This window comes from Perna viridis, chromosome 3 (genome assembly GCF_037379345.1).
Source record: "Perna viridis isolate PV_CMFRI_1.1 ecotype Kerala chromosome 3, ASM3737934v1, whole genome shotgun sequence".
NCBI classification, from domain to species: Eukaryota; Metazoa; Mollusca; class Bivalvia; order Mytilida; family Mytilidae; genus Perna; species Perna viridis.
Window position 1 is genome coordinate 42,199,230 of NC_142447.1, and position 20,437 is coordinate 42,219,666.

Below are 20,437 nucleotides of genomic sequence, written 5' to 3' on the forward strand. Positions count from 1 at the left end.
ATTTATTATTATTGAAATCACGTCAAAAGTTAAAATAGGGGGGACCATCACAAAACAAACACTCCTTTGAACACGATTTTCACTTGAGCGCGCCAGATACAAAATTCACGAAATAAGCAGTGCAGTCGATGGCTTCTAAAATGACCCTGCAAGATATGACTCTGAGAAAATATCATGATCTGCTTCATAAATCACAGAAGTAATTGTCCACACATTTCTTGCCATATATGTTTTGTCTTAATTTCACTGAGGATTTTTAGTTTACTATAAAAAAAATCCTTGATTTCTCTGGTATATTCACTGCTGCAGAGCCAAAGGGAGTATGGTTTTATATGTGGTCATGGTCCAGACAATCATGAGGTTGCTGTGACAGGTTTAAGACAAAAGAAAAGGAAAATTACAGGAGTAAAGATTAACTTTTTGAGGCCAGTATTGGCAGTAACCACCTGGGCTACCAAAGTAATATGGGGTAGGCATTGCCTTAATCAGCAAGCACCGTGAGCTTTACCATACATGTACGGTCTGTGCGAGACTTGTAAAAATAATAAAGGACATTACAAAGATCGGGTCGACCCAGATAAAAATTTTGGCTTCGCAAGTGCAATATTTTTATTTTCATTTAAGCAGCAAGCAAAATCAATATTTTTACTTGAAAATCCGTCTTGTTAACTAATGTGGGAGTTTTTTTTTCAATAAATGAATAACTTTAACATCCCCCCCCACAAAAAAAAAAATCCAACCCCATACCCCCTTTTCCCTCACTCTCAAAATGGTCAATAACTTTACAGCACTTCACAATACTTGACATTTTTTATCCCTTAAGTGCATCTCCAACAACATCCATTTCAGTTTCAATCTGTGCAGATACTGCAACTATTACAGTTCTCCGCGGATGGTGGGAATATTTTACATGTGACGTAAACAACATTCAGACGACAGCTGCCAATTCCAAACAAGAAAATGATTGCCTTTCCTATCTTAGAAAAGCTATGCTGCGATTTTGATAATATAATCAGAGTTATATTTTTTCCGAGGCGGGTTAGGTTCTTGACAACAGAAACAGCGGAACAGAAGAGATACACGTACATACATCCACGTGTTTCCCGAAGTTTTCATAAACATTGTATTCGCTTCTTTAAATAAGTAAAACAAATTAGAAAAAGACTTGAAAACTAGCAGAAAAGATGAATTTATTTTTATTGAAACGTAATCGTAACCTATATTTTTTCATTTGTTTGATTGAAGAATATGATGAATTTTCTCCGTAAGGACAGTCATTTTTTGTTACTTCCGGGACATGACTTTTTTTTTTTTAGTATATTGGGGAACCTTAAGGGAAATTTAGAAAGTACACGTAATAACCGTAGAGCTCATACTGCTTTGCGGCGCTCGCTATAAAATCAATTAGCCCAGAAAAAAAGTTGGTAGCCCAGACTTTTTCGAACAAAATTTTGGTACATAAAAATACTTGTTTGAGGGTATGAACCATTTATTCATTGTTGAAGACCCTCATGCAACATCAAGATGCAGAACAGGAATAAAAGCCCAGTTCCTTGATATTTTTTTTTCACTGTATGGTGTGATTTCTAGTCACACACACACATTCACTCAATCACTACATAGCCTCCATATTTATACGCATCATGGAAACTCTAAAATGTGCTTTGGATAATATATTCCTTTCAGTGAATTAAAATTATACAACCAATTCATATAATTTCAAAACTTTAATACATAAAACAGTAGACTGTTTGAATATCCTATAGATTATTTTTTGTTCAGATTCTGAACAAATTAATCTCTAGAATATTCAAACAGTCTTGCAAAAACAATCCTTTTCTAAATCACTATCACACTCTGACAGGTCTGACTAACTTCATCAATACTGTAATGTTTCTAACTTGTCTGTAAATTGTTTTGTATAGCATGTATTTTATATATGTTATGTGTCTCTACCAAATATGTGGTTTATCAGAATAAAGATTGTTGTTGACTCATAATTGGTATCATCCTAGCTTCTCACTCACTTCTACCCTTTATTCCTGATTCTCTCCCACCTCTATCTCTTCTTCTATCTGACTCTCTCTCTCTCTTTTTTACCTGACTCTCTCCTGCTGCCTAATTATCTCCTCCTCCCTGTCCCCCTTCCTCACTCTCAGTAGCCAACTCTTCAGACTTCACCTCTTCCCTTCCTTATCATCATTAATGACAATAGGCTTAGCAGGTGCTAAATACAGGTTTTCAACCGATTTATTTTTATTAATATTCTTTTTGGTATGTCTTTCTCTTGGCTGCAGTGTTGGTTTCTTGGGGTTTTTTAATCCCAGAAATTAAATTCCACACTTTACGAAATACTGGATGTGGAAATTAATAAGCAATTCTAAATAAGAAACCGACATCAGTTATGAACGATTTTCTTATTATTAGACCTGTTTACTGATAAAAAATTAACTAAGAACACTACATTTCCGATTGAATGGTAACCAGTTAAAACTCTGACCACAACTTTTGTTTACAATAATTTTTTTGCCATTCGCCAGCTGGGCTATTAAAATAGAAAAAATGGTCACCCAGGCACATTTCTGGTCGCCATTGGCGAGTGGGCAACCGTTAATCTTTTCCCCTGAATTAGCTACCCAGGACGACATTATTATGTAGTCTAATTTAGAATAGGTTACCTTAGGCTTAGTATTAGCTATTGTTCAACTGATCATGAGACGTCCCATATATTTGTGGAAGGACAGCCTCCCTGCATTGTATTAAGTGTTCGATTTAAATAGCCAGTTAAATTGACTTGGCTAAAGGATTCATTCTTTAGCTGAATATGTTGCTGGCATGTCAACGATCCTCCATGACAATAGTGTAATTTTGAGAGTGAATCATGCTTTCCTGTTACATGGTACTGAACTCATATTTTAGAGCTTTACACAATAGGAGAATATCTTGATCCTGTGATTTGGTTTTGGTTGGCAAAAAATCCATTTAGTGGCATGGGACATCAACTTTAAATCCTCACAATCAAGAGTGCGCTTCCCATGTTTTTATTTCTAATTTTACTGTGACACGGGTTTTATTCATTTTGATGCCTCAAAGATTGTTTTTAAAACAAGAAATTTGAATGTTGTGCCATGTTTTTCATGGGTTCATCAATCTTATGAACCCAGAAAATGTAGCTGAGGTGAAGTACAAAAAATGTATATTTGTGAATTTATTCAGTCTGCCTTTTTAAGCTATACTAACTGATAACCACGTTTTGTCCATTTTTGAATAAATTTGTTTAGACGTGATCAGTGTATCTGTGGACTTAAGATTTATTCATTGTATGTGGAAGACGTCATTTTATTTTGATATTTCCAATAAAGTAGGCTTGGTCTTAGTCTTAGATCTGGGTTGGAACGATGCGTAATCAATTTTAAACTACATGTGTATCAAGCGCTCAGATGATCTTTATTTTGGCACCAATTAAACAGCAAACGATGACAGTAAAAACTTTAATTCCGGATTTTGACTACAAATTCAGGAAAACTCAGAAAATTGTGCAATTTCAATGCGCATGTTGACGTCAAGCACAGAATTAACTTGTTTTGGCCTTATTACATGAATTTTGTCATATTGCTAATTCTGTGAGAAGAACATGTATTCATCCAGCTCCATGTTATGATTAATGTTTATTTTTTCTTTAGAAAATTAAATGACCATAAAGACTCTAAGTTCTTGGAGAGACCAACTGAAGATGAGCTTACAGATATATCAGGAAAACTTATTAGAATGCAGGAGGTTTGTTGTTACTTACTTGTATTTTATAATATTCGAATATTGCTGAAAAATGTATTATTTCCATAATTGTGTTATTTTAAGATTTTTATATATGATTACTTCTTAGATATATCTGCCAGTCTGTATGACATTATATGGACTGCCTCACTTTTGAAACATGATTTAAAAAGTGATTTGTGGTTTTATATTTTCTTCCACATGAATACTCCAGAGTAAACTACAGAGTCTGTGAAAACTTGTTTTGCCCTGTAAGTCATGGGACTGGCTGGTTAGATTGTCCAGTCAGTCCCACAGATATTTAGCCAGTCCCAGTCATTTTTGTAAATTTACTGTTAGTGAATTAAAATTCTTTAATGACTTTATGGTATGCCAAGTTGCATTTCATTTTGTTGTATTGACTTGGTTGTGGAGTTTTTTCTCAATCTGTTTTCAGAAATGGCTATTAATACAGGTGTATTTATTTCCCATTTTGCATGTGATAAGTTTAGTAACTTTAGTTTGTATCAATATAATTATCTGAATATCAATAATTTTATTTTATCATAATCATTCTTCAACAGCATATCATTTATTCCATGAAAAGTTTCTGCTTCAGTCTGCTCAAAGTCTAACTCATGATCTCATCACCACTGTCCATTTCCCCATTTGCTGCTAAATCGGTAGATCTTGAGTTTTTTTCTGGTTTGTGATGTTATGTTAAAATCACAAAAAAATATGTTTTAAACGTAAAGTTTACACTTTCCATTTGTGTTTTTACTTGTGTTACCAACAGTGAAAGTATGTGCTTATAACAGCATACAGTATTGTATAATTTCATTAAAACTAGTGGCAATATTAGGGGAAATGAGTATGATCATTATACTGGTAGTTTCTTTAATATGTTTCAATTTTATTTTTGACCAGGTCAAGTCAGATGTCAAGATAAGTTACAAAGATGAAGAAAAGAAGCTAATGTTATATCAGTATTTAATGCAGGACCCTAGCACATGGCCAACACAAAAAGACATTGGTAAATATTAAATTTACAATTAAGGTTTTTAATGTTCCAGTATAGTATTCATGTTAAGATATTACACTGTTTGTTTACTATGTGTTCATTCTTTGTTAAAGTACTAGTCCATATAAAATTCAGACACTGCCTCTTGTAGTTCATGGTGTAGAAAAACACTGAACAAATGATATTTTTTTGGTCTACATATGCCATATTTTACCTAATGATAGTCATTTCTATGTTCATATCTGTTTTTTTTTTTTTTTTTTTTTTTTAGAAAATCATTCATACCGCACTAAAAATCAACCAAATCAATCCAAATCAAGAAAGATAGCTAGTGCAATGTGCAGATTTCATAGGTCTCACCACTTCAAAGTCATATGGTCACCACCCCCCCTTATATAGTACCAAAAACACGTTGAACCTAGATCTGTGCATTGTAGGTGCATAACCTGTGTGTATGTTGATCAAAAGTAGTCAAAATAAAGCTGAGAATGAGTACTTTAAAATCATATTTATAATCTACTACAAATGTGTATGAATATTGTTTACATCTGTGAATAATTTATCTCCATGCTGTCAGTTAGCAGAAAAGGTAAAAATGTGGATTTTCAGTATGATTTAATCAATAGAAAAAGGAACAGATATGGTAAAATGCAACAAATGCACCATCGTATAACCCATATAAAAGTAGTAAATACTTAAAGAGACCACCAAAAAGTCTTCAATATTAGTCGACACTGTGCAACAACCAAATGAAAAACTATTACTGTTTATGTGGTCTGTAATTGTTTCTGACTAAGAAATTAATAAAAATATAAAATTGCAGGGGTTTTGACATGCATGAATCACCTTCATGTATAGGGGCCATATAATGTTATTTCCATGGCTGTGTTACATGAACTTAGAGAATCTGATGAATGCATACTGTTAATACATGTACACTGCTACAATAGACAAATTTTGCATTCGTTATTTACGTCAAATCTGGTGGAAATTGGTGTACAATTTAATAGACTAAAAAAGGATATCAGATTTTAAGGCAGTAACAGTAATAGTTTAGTGGAAAAACGTCCCTGAATATAAAAATATCTGAAATGCTTTTATAATGTATGTGTCATTTAAAAAATCGTAGTAATCAATTTAAGTTAATGTTCCCTTGGCTCTCATGGCAATGTCTTCAATCTTAGGCCTGTTGACCTCAATATAAATGAAGAACTTTTTTGGAACGCAAGTGAATGTCATCTATATTGATTCACTTGAAGAATGTACTGACGATGAACAATAAATGCCATGTTATCTACTTGTAATAACAACAAAACCTTTTAATTGTTGATGCTTCAGTATCTTCAATGTGCATAATAAAGCAGATTCCTCTTTCCTATGGGGAAAGGTTTCATGGGCCAACACTCCTGAAGAGAATATTCTACCTGGCTTAGGAATGAATTTTATGCCTTTCTGCAAAGAAAATAATTCACAGGAATAACATAATATGTGGTATTTAAGAAAAGACTGTCTTAAATGTTACATGTTACATGTACTAGTACCCGGTATATGAAATAATTTTTTTTAATAGAAGAAACTGGCAACGATTATAAAAAGATTGCTGACCAGTGCAATCACTTGAAAGAGAAAATTGATGATGAAAAGCAACAAATAGAGGAGATTGTTGATTTAGGAGAAAATGGTAAGAGTTAAGTATACATTTGTTCATTATATCGTCAGAAAATTTGTTTTATATTATTGAATACATGCTAATTATGGTTGAAATACTGCTGTAAGATAACTAAATCTGATACAAAGGATTATCATTTGAAGATACATGTCAACAAAATATAGTATCACATGTGTTATGTCTTGTATAATCTGTGATATTGCTTTGCATGGATGGAATTTTTGTTAACTCCATATAGAAGTACAAAGTATATGACGAAGACAGGCCTGTTATCTTCAGTGTTTTTACTTACAGTACTTCTTTTTTTTATTTGCTGGTACATATACTAGTAAGTAGTTTTGTTCTTTGCTGGTACATATACTAGTAAGTAGTTTTGTTCTTTGCTGGTACATATACTAGTAAGTAGTGTTGTTCTTTGCTGGTACATATACTAGTAAGTAGTTTGTTATTTGCTGGTACATATACTAGTAAATAGTTTGTTATTTATAGTGTATAGTTTTTCACTTTTTTTTGCAGGTTTAGGCCTCCTACAAAAGAACATAGATGATTTGGAAAAGAAAACCAATGAATTACAAAAGAAGGTATGACAGATATTTTAGACATTTAGTGTATCCAATTATAGGTCGTAGGTTAAGATTATCTTGATGCTAATTTCTTGAATGTTTAACACCGTTAAATTATAACTGCACACCTTCATCATAAAATAAATTAATAAAGAACTTGCTATAAATATTTAATGGGACATCAGTACTACACTACTTCTGTTAGATGGGACATTAGTACTACACTACTTCTGTTAGTTGGGACATCAGTACTACACTACTTCTGTTAGATGGGACATCAGTACTACACTACTTCTGTTAGATGGGACATTAGTACTACACTACTTCTGTTAGATGGGACATCAGTACTACACTACTTCTGTTAGATGGGACATCAGTACTACACTACTTCTGTTAGATGTTGTACTATTTCAAAAAAAATAAAACTGTAGTGGTTATAGTTTTTGGTTGCTCAATTGTTTTTAAAATCTTTTTTATGCCAAATATTTGTGATTTCAGAATGTGAACATTTGGAGATTTCTCTTGTGGTCAGAACAAGTCCCGTGTGCTTGTCTTCTAAACTCGTAATCATATTTCATTTATTTACTCTTTCCAATTATTTATTTGTCATACATGGTTTTTGCAGCTGTAGAGATAGTGTCCTTGCATTTCTTGTTGAAATTTTCTTAAAGAGGTTTTATCTTGAATGAATATTAAACAAGGAAATTCTATGTTTTCTTTTAATTCATAGATTATTAGAGCGGAGAATGTTGTGAAGAATTATAAAGAGAAAATGTCAGTATTTGGCAAAGATATGGTGGATGGTGCCTCAATCAATGATATCAAAGAAAACAAGGTACACATCCCATTCTACACTTTTATTTCCTCTTTATTCTATACTTCAGGTAGTGAGATAATTTTAGCCAAACAAGTGTTTGTTATGTTACTTTCTGTTCATTAAAGGAATGATCTCAATCATGTGGTAAACACTAAATAACCTGCTTAATTCTTAATAAATTTTGGGATGCAGAGAAATGCTTTAAATTATAATGGTGCAACCCAAGCTATTGTTATTAACCTCTAATAGAGCCATATTTGAAGTCAATAACCTCATCACTAAACAACTATCTGGGAGTAATCTTCTTTGTTGTTGAGCCCTTAACATATAACTACACACATAAATATTTGTCATTTTTTCTGTGTGAATAGATGATATGGATAGTACCCATATAAAGATTTTTTTGATATCTTGAAGATAAACTTTTATTTGTCCTGAACACAAACTTCCATGTTGAAACTAGTGTGATGTCCTTAGAACAATATTACATACAACCAATTGTTTTTTTTTTTTTTCATTTTGTGGAAATTTTGAAATGCAACAAATGTACCAGCATATTACCTAAATCTAACATAGTAAATACTTTCAGAGATCATCAAAAGGTGTCAACAAGTGTAAAAACACCTTTAAGTAAGCACTGAAAGCATGGTAACAGAATGATGACTATTCAAACTAATAATACACGGGTGATGACACATAAATGACCAACATATCTCGACTGTGGACAGGCACATGAAATCTGCAGTGATCTCAGCAATCCCCTTTAAATGTAAGGTTGAAAAAGAATTGAAACAACTCAAATACATATTGAGATATCCACTTAAAGAACATATAAAATAATGACAATACTATCAAAACTACCAGCATAATTCCAGTGGACTGAATTTGGAGTAGTTATTGACAGTTTAAAAATGGTGTTTTAGACAAAAGCTTGGTATATAAGTTAATTGCTTTTAAACTTAATAATCTATTCAGAGTCATAAATGGAAATATTTTTTTTCCAATCTAGAAAGAACAGATAATACAGTTAGAGAAGGAGATAGAAAAGGGGAGACTTTCTGAGGAAAGAATGTTAAAGCAAATAAAAGATTATCAAGATATAGTTAAAAGAATGAATGTAGTTCTTGATAAAGAAAGGGACACCAGAACAAAAAAAGATAAAGATATACAGATACAGAGCTTTCAGACCCAGCAAGAAATGGCAAAGTATATATAAAAGTTACAGTAACCAATTAGGGCTCGTTTGGTGTACTTGTAGAAGCACTGTAAAGATCTTACATGCACGTTACACTTTCAGAATGTATTACCGTATATACTCCAGTGTAAGTCGATCTGCCTCTAAGTCGCACCCCCCTCTTCAGCCCAAAATTTCTGGAACCTAGCCTTGACCCACTTATAATTCGGACTGATTTCTGACAGCTGCATCACTAACATTCCTTACCCCTAATTACAATGAGTATACCTGTTTGTTTTGATAACTTAAATAAAAATTAAAATAAATAATTCCAAGCCAGAGTTGTTTTTATAGTAGCATGTAATTAAATTCTTGACAGGCCATGTGGATTGTTTTGATACGGTCATTTTCTCAATCATTCTAATTTTGGTAAAACCAAAAACCCGAATTAAAATCATAAATATAGTGATCAACAAAGAATGAAACAGAAAGTTTCTGATATGCTCCCGAATGGAGCATTAATGGTTGTATTATCAACTGGTTCTGCATACTTACAGCCAAAAAAAGCATCATTATCTGGTCTCGGAAAACATGCTCTAGTTTAAATGATTAAATACAAATTGAATCATAGCTTTTCAATGATAGGGATAGTCTACAGTATGGCGTCCAGATGTTTACGAAAATTATGTGATCAATATTACCCAGAATTCTTGGGTACTTACACATTGCGAAACGATAATGTAACAAAACGAAATGAAAATAATCAAAACAAACAATACAAAATAATGAATCAAAACGAAATAAAAACAAAATTAATGATGACGATACAAATTGAAACAGAATAAAACAAAACTAAATGAAATAAAAAGAAATCTTTTAAGACATTTCCCAGTTTATAAGAACCATGTTTACCTATGCCGGACAATTCGATCCAAAAACATTTCAGTCCTTACAAATGCCGGCAGACATTTCAGACTTTGACAATTAGGATAATGCTTTCGGACAATGAAAACCGTATATCAATACAAAATTTTCCATATTGGAAGGTTATAAGTATAATATATCAAATCAGAGCAGACAAAAATAATTAAAGGTGTTTTTAATTGAGGTTTCTTCGGGAGCATTAAAAGGTTTCACCTTCCTCATATTACTCTAACAAGTTCTTTGAAGATATTTCAGTAAGTTGAGAGGTTTTATCTTAAAGAAAAAGAAATTCATAAAAATAATTGTCATAACCAACTTCCCGTAAAATATTTATCTGTCATGGAGTATGGTATGTTATTGGGTCATGTTTATATTATACCTTGGGGTTTTTGGCTATATTAGTGTACACAGGTAAAAAACAATACACAAAATGGATGAGTTGGAAATACGAATAAAATCAGTATTGTGGCAAAATGAAGACTAAAGAGTAAATATTCTTCTGCCTCTTGGAATGAATGAACTGTTGTATTGTACCTCTGTAAACATAGTCTTTGTGTTATGTAGAAATTTCTTGTCAGTTTGTCTGTCCTTATTTCTTGTCTGCACAACTTTTCATAGCCCACTTCATAGTTATTATTGTAACTTTATTATTGTGATAGACATAATATGTAGGTATGAATGAAGGAAGATATTGTTGTCAGTTCTTTCAAGAGGAGGCAAACCAAGCCAGATTTTCCATGGTGAAATCTGATTGAAGCAGAGCTAGCCAAATAACTAACAAAGAATTATGGCTAAATCCTACAATCAATTGGGGATTTGTATTCTTTCAGAATTAACAAATGATAAAAATATCTTTATTGCTACAAATGGTCTTATCTACAAATTTTGAAACAAAAAGAGTTCCATGTAGTATCGAAATGAAGGACCTTCTTTACTTTGTAAACATTGTGATATATTGTGGTTTGTTTTTTTAGGTTGAAGGTACTTCTTGAAGAAATGCATAGACTTAGTGGTATAGAAGTTTGTTTTGCCAATGATGAACAAATGAGAGTCAAATTTGCCAACATTTCACAGCCAGAATCATGTCTGTTTTTGACATTGAGGTTTTGCAAAGACAACAGTAGTCATATTAGACTGAGTCATGCAGAGGTACATGTGTTTTGGTTTATTTATGTGAATGCATATTTCTGTTATGAATGGCTGAAATACTGTTAAAATTGCATCAACATTTTACATCAGTCACTATACTTACATATAATTTTTTCCTAATAGATACAAATTAAAGGGAAAGACCACCTTTGCATTAAGTTAGGCTCTTATGAAAAATCATACCCATGTAAACAAAAATAAATAACCTTTAATGCAAAATGTGCTTTTGTAGGATGCACAAGGCTATGCGAAATTCAAAATCTTTGAAATAAATGTGGATAGCCATCTTGCCAAATTCTTCTATCTGAAGGAAGATCATAAGCAGACTCTATTGATTATTACCGATAGCTTCTGATTAGCTCGTGACGTCACTAAGTTACTTAGATTTCCTCAGACATACTTGTCTTCTAGCTGCAAATCCAGTTGTTTGTGAATATTGTCTGACTTTAGCTGACAAATTGTGCCTTTATCTCTTCTGTATATTTTGGATCCCAAATATGTACTTTCTTCAGTCATCGTAATCAATTACCTATTTACTTTCACTTCACAAACTGACTTTGTAACATCACAGCTCAACTGATCATAATGGTGCCCTTAGGCTTGGGAAATTCAAATTCCCCAATTAAAAATCATGATTAATAAGCTAAGAAAAGGAAATTCTTTCTTTTCAATCTAATTTTCACAAACATTTAACAGATTAATTTTCGATATTTATGACTTGTACAATAACATAGTCTTCTCCTTTAAGGGAAGCTTTTAAATTGAGAAAAAAATATCACAGTGAGTCTGATAGGGGGTGTGATGTTCTGTTGAGATGTTCAAAATTGGCATTATTTTGTTATCAGCTACATCATAGTCCATATGATGTAAAATTGTCATTGGAAATGGCCAATTTTTTTTAATATCATGGCATTAACATGAGATAGAGCATATCAGCCAGTAAGGATAATGGAAAAAAACAATAAAATTGCTTATGTTTTGACTTCCAAATTCTACCTTAGATAAAGTACATGTATGCTTCTCTCTCTCTCTCTCTCTCTCTCTCATGTAAAGGTTGCAATGCATATTGATACTTTGCTCTGAGACAATACATGTAAGACATTGTGCAAAAAAACTATTCTTTTTTCTAAAACTTGATATAATTTGGTACCTTTTATATGTTAACAATTACTCCCCAAAAGACTGTGTTGTAGAGAAATTTATAGGAGAATTGGAAGGTATCCTGTGTGTGATTGTTAACAACCTTTTTTTAGGTAAATATAGAAACATTTCATTGTTTGGACCTTATAGAAGATGCCATAAGAACCAATGATATAAGAGGACTAATTACAATTCTACAGGATAGATGGAACATGTACTACCCTATAATGTCTGAAATAGATACAGTATCAGAAAGGTGAAACATGGCTAATCTAGACAAAATAATATTACATGTAAACAACATTTATCACGTTAAAAATTTCTGTTTAGGAGTACTTTAAATGTTCATATTGTACTTGGTATTTATTTTCACAGTTGCTGTTTTTCATAGATTCAAATGAATATATTTACAGTATTAATTTTTTGTGGTTTTTGATGGAATAACTAGAATTATTATTGTATTAAAAATCAATTTAGCAGGTTCTATTTTTCATGTTTATTTGTACCTTGCAATTGCTACTTCTCCTGTTTGATTTATTTTGCTGAAACTTTATATGTTAGGTATTGCACCTAAATGAGCATGAATGGCTTCCATATTAGACCAGAAAAACCTATAACACACCTTTTATGATTTTTGATTGATATTGAAATATGTCTAGATATCAAAACTTATGATAAACTGAATGTGAAGTGAAATTTTATGCATATCAGATGTAATTACATCTCCTTTACCCACATAAACCTACAAGCAAACTCTCTGAGTCTCAGGGTTGTTATGGCATGTGATATATGTAGATTATTACATGGCATTTTCCATATTGGCCCATGGATCAACACAATACTCCCATATCCTGCCCGAAAACTTTATGGATCAAGATGTACATGTATCTTACAGTTGACATCCTATAATTAATTTACAGGAGAACCCTGGTACTGCAAGCACACATTACTTAAGTTGTTTTTATTCTCTTTAAATGACTCTAGATTGTTCATTTCTTCTTTTGTAGCCATGCTGTTGACTGGATTCAAGATGAGGGTCTGGTCAGGATATTAGTTGGAAAGGGTGGTACAGTAATGTATACTCTTAAAATGCCACCTGGGTATCCCTTTGAAGGGGAGATAACTGTTGCAAAGACTAGTGGATTACCAAATGAATTATCTGAAGAAGACTGTGTAGTAAGTATATGATAAGAAAAAGGATAATGTAATTCATGGTAATCAGTTTTGGGAAGTTGTGGTTTTGTGTGATCTCTTTCTTGAAAGACGTTTAAATTTTGTTGATTTGTTACCTGCCTAACCAAGGGTGAGAGCAGGTCTAGTAGGTGCTCGACTCCCATCTGTCTCACTAAGGGGGTTTCTGGGTACCTATTCTGTGCATTCAGTAATTCAAAAAATATTCATCTAATATTATTCAAACTTTGCATAGTTTTTTTTTGTACATATTGGAGACTGGCATATCTTATTTTGATGGCATTTAAAAAATTTTTCCTACATTTTTAGCATGTTGAACTTTGCCATTTTTAGCTCAAAGTCCAAGGTACATGTGAGCTATTGCCGTCAGCTGGTGTCCATCGTTGGTAACAATTTTAACATAACTCTTCTCCTCAGAAACTCTGTCAAAAATCTTGGCTACTGTTACTAAAAATAGAATATTGGGGTCAGACAAGTTTTTTGCATAAATCTCAATAACCATAAGGTTTAGCCAATTCTGATAGGGTTGAAATGTTTAGCTTGATGAGATCAATCAGTAGATACATTTTCATTTTAATTTGTTAAGCCATGTTGAAGTTATTGCCCTTATTCTTTGTTTTTTTCTCTCTTTTAATATTTTTTCTTTCAAAAATCCTTTCCTCTAACATTACTTGACTAATTAGAACCAAACTTGGTATGTATATTCTTTATGGTATTCTGCATAGATCTGATGCATTTTGATCTGTCATTATCTTAAAAACGCAAATAGATAGGAAGAAACTATCAGTTTGTGAAATGATCCTTAAGATAAGGCCTACAAAATTCTGTGAGTGTGAGGATCAAAGTTTTTGGAGGACTCTTTGTTACAGTTATTGCCCTTGAAAGGTGAAAAATGATGTTTTAACAGTATTCAGCCTATATTTTGAAAACTTCAATAGATAGAAACTTTTAATTGATGAAATGATCCCTATATGTTCTACCTAAGTCTTCTTTGAGTCAAAATTGTTGGACATCTTGCATTAGAGTTATTGCCCTTGAAAAGCAAAAATTGAACCAGGTAAGCAATTTAGGCTCCAGGGGGCTTCTGGTTTGTTACTTTATATTTTGAATGGTACCAACTTATATGTTGCTCAAAAGTATTGAAAAAATATTATTAAAAAAATTATTAGCACTGAATTGATATGCATATTGAAGGTGTGCAAGTTTTTTTTTATAGAGAAGATTTCTTAATATTAAAAATGATTTTTAATTTGTTGAGTAAAGCCATTTTTCAACAGGATATGCTATTATATTTATTCAACTTTGCATAGTTGATATGCTTACATGTATAATATATTGAAAATATGAGTTGACAAACATATGATAATGATGCAGGTTCAGACATGTCAGATGGTTCTCTTTTTTTGCTTAACAGTTTTTCTTTTTGACACAAAATTTGTGCTCCCCATATTCCCCAAATGACTTTAATGACTGAATTAAACCTTGTAATGCCTTGATGTACAAGACACATTTTTTTTATGTATTTAATCAGGAAAACATGGACCATTAACTCGTGAGAAAAGAAAAATTGGTCCTGTTCTATATTAGACATTGATACTGGTAATGAAACATTTTCATTCAAATTTCAGTCTCAATCTGGTAAGGCAACACTTAAGGAGTGGGTGGATTTCTTAGAAGAAAAGTTTGGAAAACCTTGAGGAATAAATGACAATGAAGACATTTTTGTAGATTGTGTAACTTGTACATATTACGTCTATATATAGAATATTTCCTTCAAAAAGCAAATAGTTTCATTTGGTATATGACAGCTTTTGTGTTGCCAGTGAACTCAATTTGTCACATTCATGATTGATGCCTCAAAGTCTTCAAATACAATGTAGTTATTTCTTAGTGTAGAATAAAAAAATACAAAAAGTTAAAACCATTAGTCTTCAAATTATGATCCGAAGATGAAAAAAGTTTAGCCATATTTTGAGGATGGACAACAACATACATCCAAGAATTGCTTTAACATGAACACCAGAGGAAAAAAAGAAGTAGGCCAAAAGAAACCCGGCGGAAAACAGTGGAAAAGAAGAAGAATAGTTTGGGGTTTAGGAATTGGAATGAGGCAGCAAATTCAGCCTAGAACAGAGAAATGTGGAGAGGACTTGTTTACAGCCCTTATCTTCTCAAGAAGAAAAGGAATTAAGTCAATAATTCAAACAAACAACTTTGATAACCAAGCATCAAATTGATGAACCTGGAAGTATCTTACCAAACTACAAATCAGTCTTGAGTTTAAACAAATTGAGATTCTGGTTAAAAGTCCATGTATCTATATTTTTAAGGAATGTGGTGATTATATTATGTTAAATAGATAGAACTTCTTTAGACCAGCATTTTGAGCCCTCATTTACTGAAATCGAACAAGGGGTTGCCAAGTTATGACATTTTTAAAGTCCCAAAATCATCCCCCCTTTTTTCCACTCGCAATGAAATCAGAAAATGACTTTAAGCCATTTTTTGAAGGCAAATACTGAAGCCATTATTGAAATGACATCATTCAACATTTATTTTCTCAAAGAATGGAGTCTTTTTATTGAAATTGCTATGTATCATGATCCAGCCTTTTCCGCTTTTAGGAATATAACCAAGCCAAGTACTACAGCAAGTCTTTTTTGACGGAGTCAAAACAGCCTCCATGACCATTTTTCCCCTGCCAAAAAATTAAAATGCTTACTACAAACTTGTTTCTTGGCTTAATTCATACGAGAACTACAAGAATTCTTCAAGATAGAAGTGTTAATAATCAATCCAAACATAAAATTAAAGATTGATCAACTATTTTATATCCCACTTCTACCATTTCAGCCTGTAATGGCAAAATGGCACTATAGTATCTGTAGTGTAGTGCAACCAATTCAGTATAAAGACTAATAACCCATATCACTTAATGTATCATATCTTTAAAAGTAGTACAGATATGATCAAGAAAATTGGCATGCATTGTTGTTATAGAGTAAGCAAAATTTTTATTTTGGTTTTGAGTGTCGTCATGGAGAAATGGCAGCCATTTTGAATCAAGATGGCCGCCAAATTATGACAACAGTTGGTTTCTTTCACTTAGTCCAGATTTTTTAAGCTAGTCCTTTCATGTTTTGTTATTTCCTGTATTATGACATTATTTATTTGTGTACTGTAGTATATTACATGAGAGACGAAAGGAAAGGCAGCCATTTTGAATAAAAATGGCCGCTGCTTTCGTTGATATCCATTTCGCAACCGAAAAGTTTATTTTCAGCAATAACTTTCTTAAAAATCAACCTATTTTTACAATCTTGGTATCATTGTAATCGTCTCATTCTTATCTTTCTTTCTAAAACTGCATGTTTAACTTTAAATTGAATGTTGTAAAAGTACATGTACATGTATAGATTTGATAAATCAAGGATTTTTATAATAGACACTATAAAAATCCTAAGATAAGTGAGGAATTTTTAAATGGTAAGTTTCAAACTGGTTATTTTTTTTTTAATGTTTACTTCTTGTTTTATCCAATGCTTCAGATGCTTTCATGCGACTGTATTAGTGCAATGAAAGTGGTTCTCTTTTGTGTGTATGTGAAGTTTTTACATCTTCAGGCAGTAATAAGCAGAGCGAGATGTTGATTTTACTTCATTTATTGTTTTTCTTGATCAAGACAATATTTAAATATAACTGCCATCATGATCATACTGTGAGTCAAGACAAACCAAATCTAATGAAAAAAAAATATAAAAATTGATCTAAATATCAATTAGTAAGAATATCTGTTGTAACTGCAAGAAATAATTACAAGAAAAATCAGTGTACACATGTTAGAATGTAAATACAACATGACAAGATAAAAAATTGAGTCAATGCAGTACTTTTGCAGTGAAACTGACCGTAAGTTTTTTTTAAATAGTGTGATATTTTAATAGAAAAGATATTTAATTTTCAAAATACTTATCTGATAAAACCACTAGAACAGTTATGTCAAGACATGAAAAATATCTAATTTTTTTAGGTGTCTTAATTAAGAATAATACATGCATTTTATGATAGCAGATATGATGCATGAGGTCAATTTCACTACAACATAACTTATGATTTTCCTATAAAAACAGCAATTACATCTATATGGAAAGTCCAAGAATTCTCTACAATAAAAGATCATTAATTTAGTATGTGTACTAGATGTTATAAATAGATAAAAATTGGTAAAATTATTGTACTACTGAAAGTATAACAGATATTAATTGTCTTGAATAAGTGTACATGTCATACACAAAGACCTAGGAAAAATATTCATCATAATACTTTTTATATTCAGAACAAATAGATTCAAACTGTTAAAAACCAGGTTCTACCACTGGTGTTCTTGGGGTTGATCTCAAAATCTGAATAATCTGAATAAAAGATAAAAAAAAATTTCAACAACACTAATGTCATCTTTGTTGGGCCATTTGAAGACATTTTTCTTAAGGTTAGACATTGACCAGCAACATCAACCTGAAACTAAAACATTACAAAACTGTGAAATTAGTGTTACAATATATACCATTCAGCATGTAATTATACCCTAACTCTTGGCAATATTTATTTGTGTATCCTCATCTACATGAAATATGCATGTCCTCCATAACATGTGCTTTCACTTCAAGTCGGCCAGCGACAATGTTACAAAAATGAATCTGATGTCCAGCAGCAGGTAACAATCCACATTTGAAGATCCAAAATTGTCTTGCGAACTCATTAGCATCATAAAGGAATTAAGAATTGACATCAGTTAACTGAAAGAAACAAGAAGGGACCACAAAGAACCAGGCTCAACAAGCAAAGATTCAATTAGTAGTCAAAAATGTTGTCAAAAATACAATTCTACTAAAACTTTAATGAATTATTATTTAAAAGCTAATTTAAAAAGTAAAATTTACAAACTGCTCTCAAATTCAATATTGCTCAATAATTCTAAAATGACTCTATCTAGATTATAGCATTCTGTACATTTTACTTTCAAATAAATCCAAATAAATCTTATCAATAAAAAGATTGACTAAAGAACTAACCGGAATAGTTTCTGTCTGTTAGTAGTTGATATATCTCCCCCTTGGTGATCCCATTGCCAACAAGTACTCATTAGTAATATTGTCCAATTGAGTACTTGTTGATACATCCTTTAACAATTCTCCAAGTGTAATACATGTAATTCTTGACTCAACAGTGGCTAATAAAATAATTACAGATCAATGACGGTTTGATTATAACAATTAGTATAACTCACAATATTCATTAACCATAGCCAGCAAATTGAATTATATAATAATATATCAAAACACCAGACTGTTCAGAATATAGTAGTTGAAAAAATTTAATACATGTACATGCACTAAAATGTACAAGTAACAACTAAGGACGGAATTACTTTCCCTATCAAAATGCTAAACACTTACTTAATACTGCTTGAATATTTAAAGAGCATTGATAATGTTGAAAAAAAGTAAACAACCACCCCCCTTTTCATAAATGTTGTATTCGGTAGTAAATCAATCATATTCGTAGCAGTTGAGAAAAAAAGAGATTTTAAATCCCATAATTCTTTAAATAATAAATTATCATTGACGTAAATCCTACGTAGAAACTCCAAATTTACTTACAAGCACAATGCGAATCGATAACGGATTCCGTTAGGTCAGAGTCAGCCATGACGGTAAAAGTGTCTCGAACGCTCTATAGGCTAAAAACCACTAATTCCACTTCCCATAGGCTTCTATGCTAATTTCACAATATTCAATGGCTTCTCTGGACTTTACCTTAACTTTAACCTGCAGATGACTATATATCAGCATGATTCTACATATGTCAGCTCACAATCCTCAGAATGGCATGTGGGGTTAGCAGACTTGCAGTGCAGTACTGGTCACCGGAAGTGAAGGGTCTATAAATAGCATGGGAAATCCCAGTGTTTTCACAAGATAGGGTTATATTTAAAAATCATTATGGAGATTAGGCTTCACATCACAAGAAGCAAAATGCACCTATAAAATGTACAGAAATGTTTTTCCTTTCAGAAACTGTTTAAATTTTTTAAATAAGATGAGAACTTTTTTCACAGCACTATGAGGAACAGGGGTAATTTCTGCGTAGGACTATTTTTGCATACGTTCCAAATGCTCATTGGTTGAATTGGTGGTCTGTAACCTAAAGAGTCACTTTTTGTCTTAGAAAAAATAAATAACTATACAGGTATCTTCCTACACACATACTGAATGCATTTGCAAAGTTTCAGTGGAATGTGACAAGCACTTTTTTAAATATTTGATTTTTAAATATAGGGTAACCAAGTTGTGCGAGCAAAAAAGTGAAAATATTCTACCATACTGAAATGCATTAAATATTTGCAAAGAACTTTTTCTGACTTTTCAAATAAAAAATATCAATCACAACTTGTTTTTTAATAATATTAATGAAGAAATAATTTTAAAAGTAATCATTTTCTGAGAAATTGGTCTATTTTTAAAAATTTATTTCTGACATGCCTCCCCCTTTTTCTTGATCACATGTCAAAAATCCTAAATCTTTAAATTTTCACAAAAGGTGATATATTTGGCTTTAAATTTGTAAATACAGTGTTTTCACATTAAAACATGACCAGTAAAGGGCACCTAAAGCAAAAAAAGTGCTCAAAAATGGATTTTCCATGTTGCCATAGGGGAATGCTTATATGGCCTTAACCGCAGTAATGAAAGTGAGTTTTTCCTCATTTCTAACCTAATTTTTGCTCAAATCTACACAAAACTTGATTTCAAGTGCTTATTACTACCATATTTAGGTAAATATAGCCCTCAAAGTTTAATATTTGATATTTTTACTAAATTTTCTACACTTTTTAAAAGATAGGACATAAAAATCAGCCAAAAAGACCAATTTTCCATAATTTGGACCTATAACTTAAAAAAATGCATATTTTGAAGGATTTTTGTAGTGTATTCCTCTCATGGCAAAGTTAACAAGATCTTCAAGTAGTTTAAAG

General features: G+C 31.8%; 1 protein-coding gene across 2 annotated transcripts; it reads left to right on the forward strand.

The window, feature by feature from the left end:
* The first annotated feature begins 46 nt into the window (after positions 1–46).
* LOC148622329 (uncharacterized) lies at positions 47–15,322 on the forward strand. 2 transcript variants are annotated; one of them, XM_088572164.1, is made up of 11 exons: positions 47–199; positions 3,684–3,777; positions 4,681–4,786; positions 6,345–6,455; positions 6,960–7,024; positions 7,737–7,841; positions 8,833–9,029; positions 10,896–11,070; positions 12,324–12,466; positions 13,218–13,386; positions 15,030–15,322. In XM_088572164.1, exons 1-11 carry the CDS (start codon positions 129–131, stop codon positions 15,096–15,098), a joined length of 1,305 nt encoding a protein of 434 aa, XP_088428290.1. In that variant the 5' UTR covers positions 47–128; the 3' UTR covers positions 15,099–15,322. The 2 variants fall into 2 exon arrangements, with proteins under 2 accessions (XP_088428290.1, XP_088428291.1); XM_088572165.1 differs by lacking the exon at positions 47–199 and adding an exon at positions 231–469.
* Positions 15,323–20,437: the final 5,115 nt, after the last annotated feature.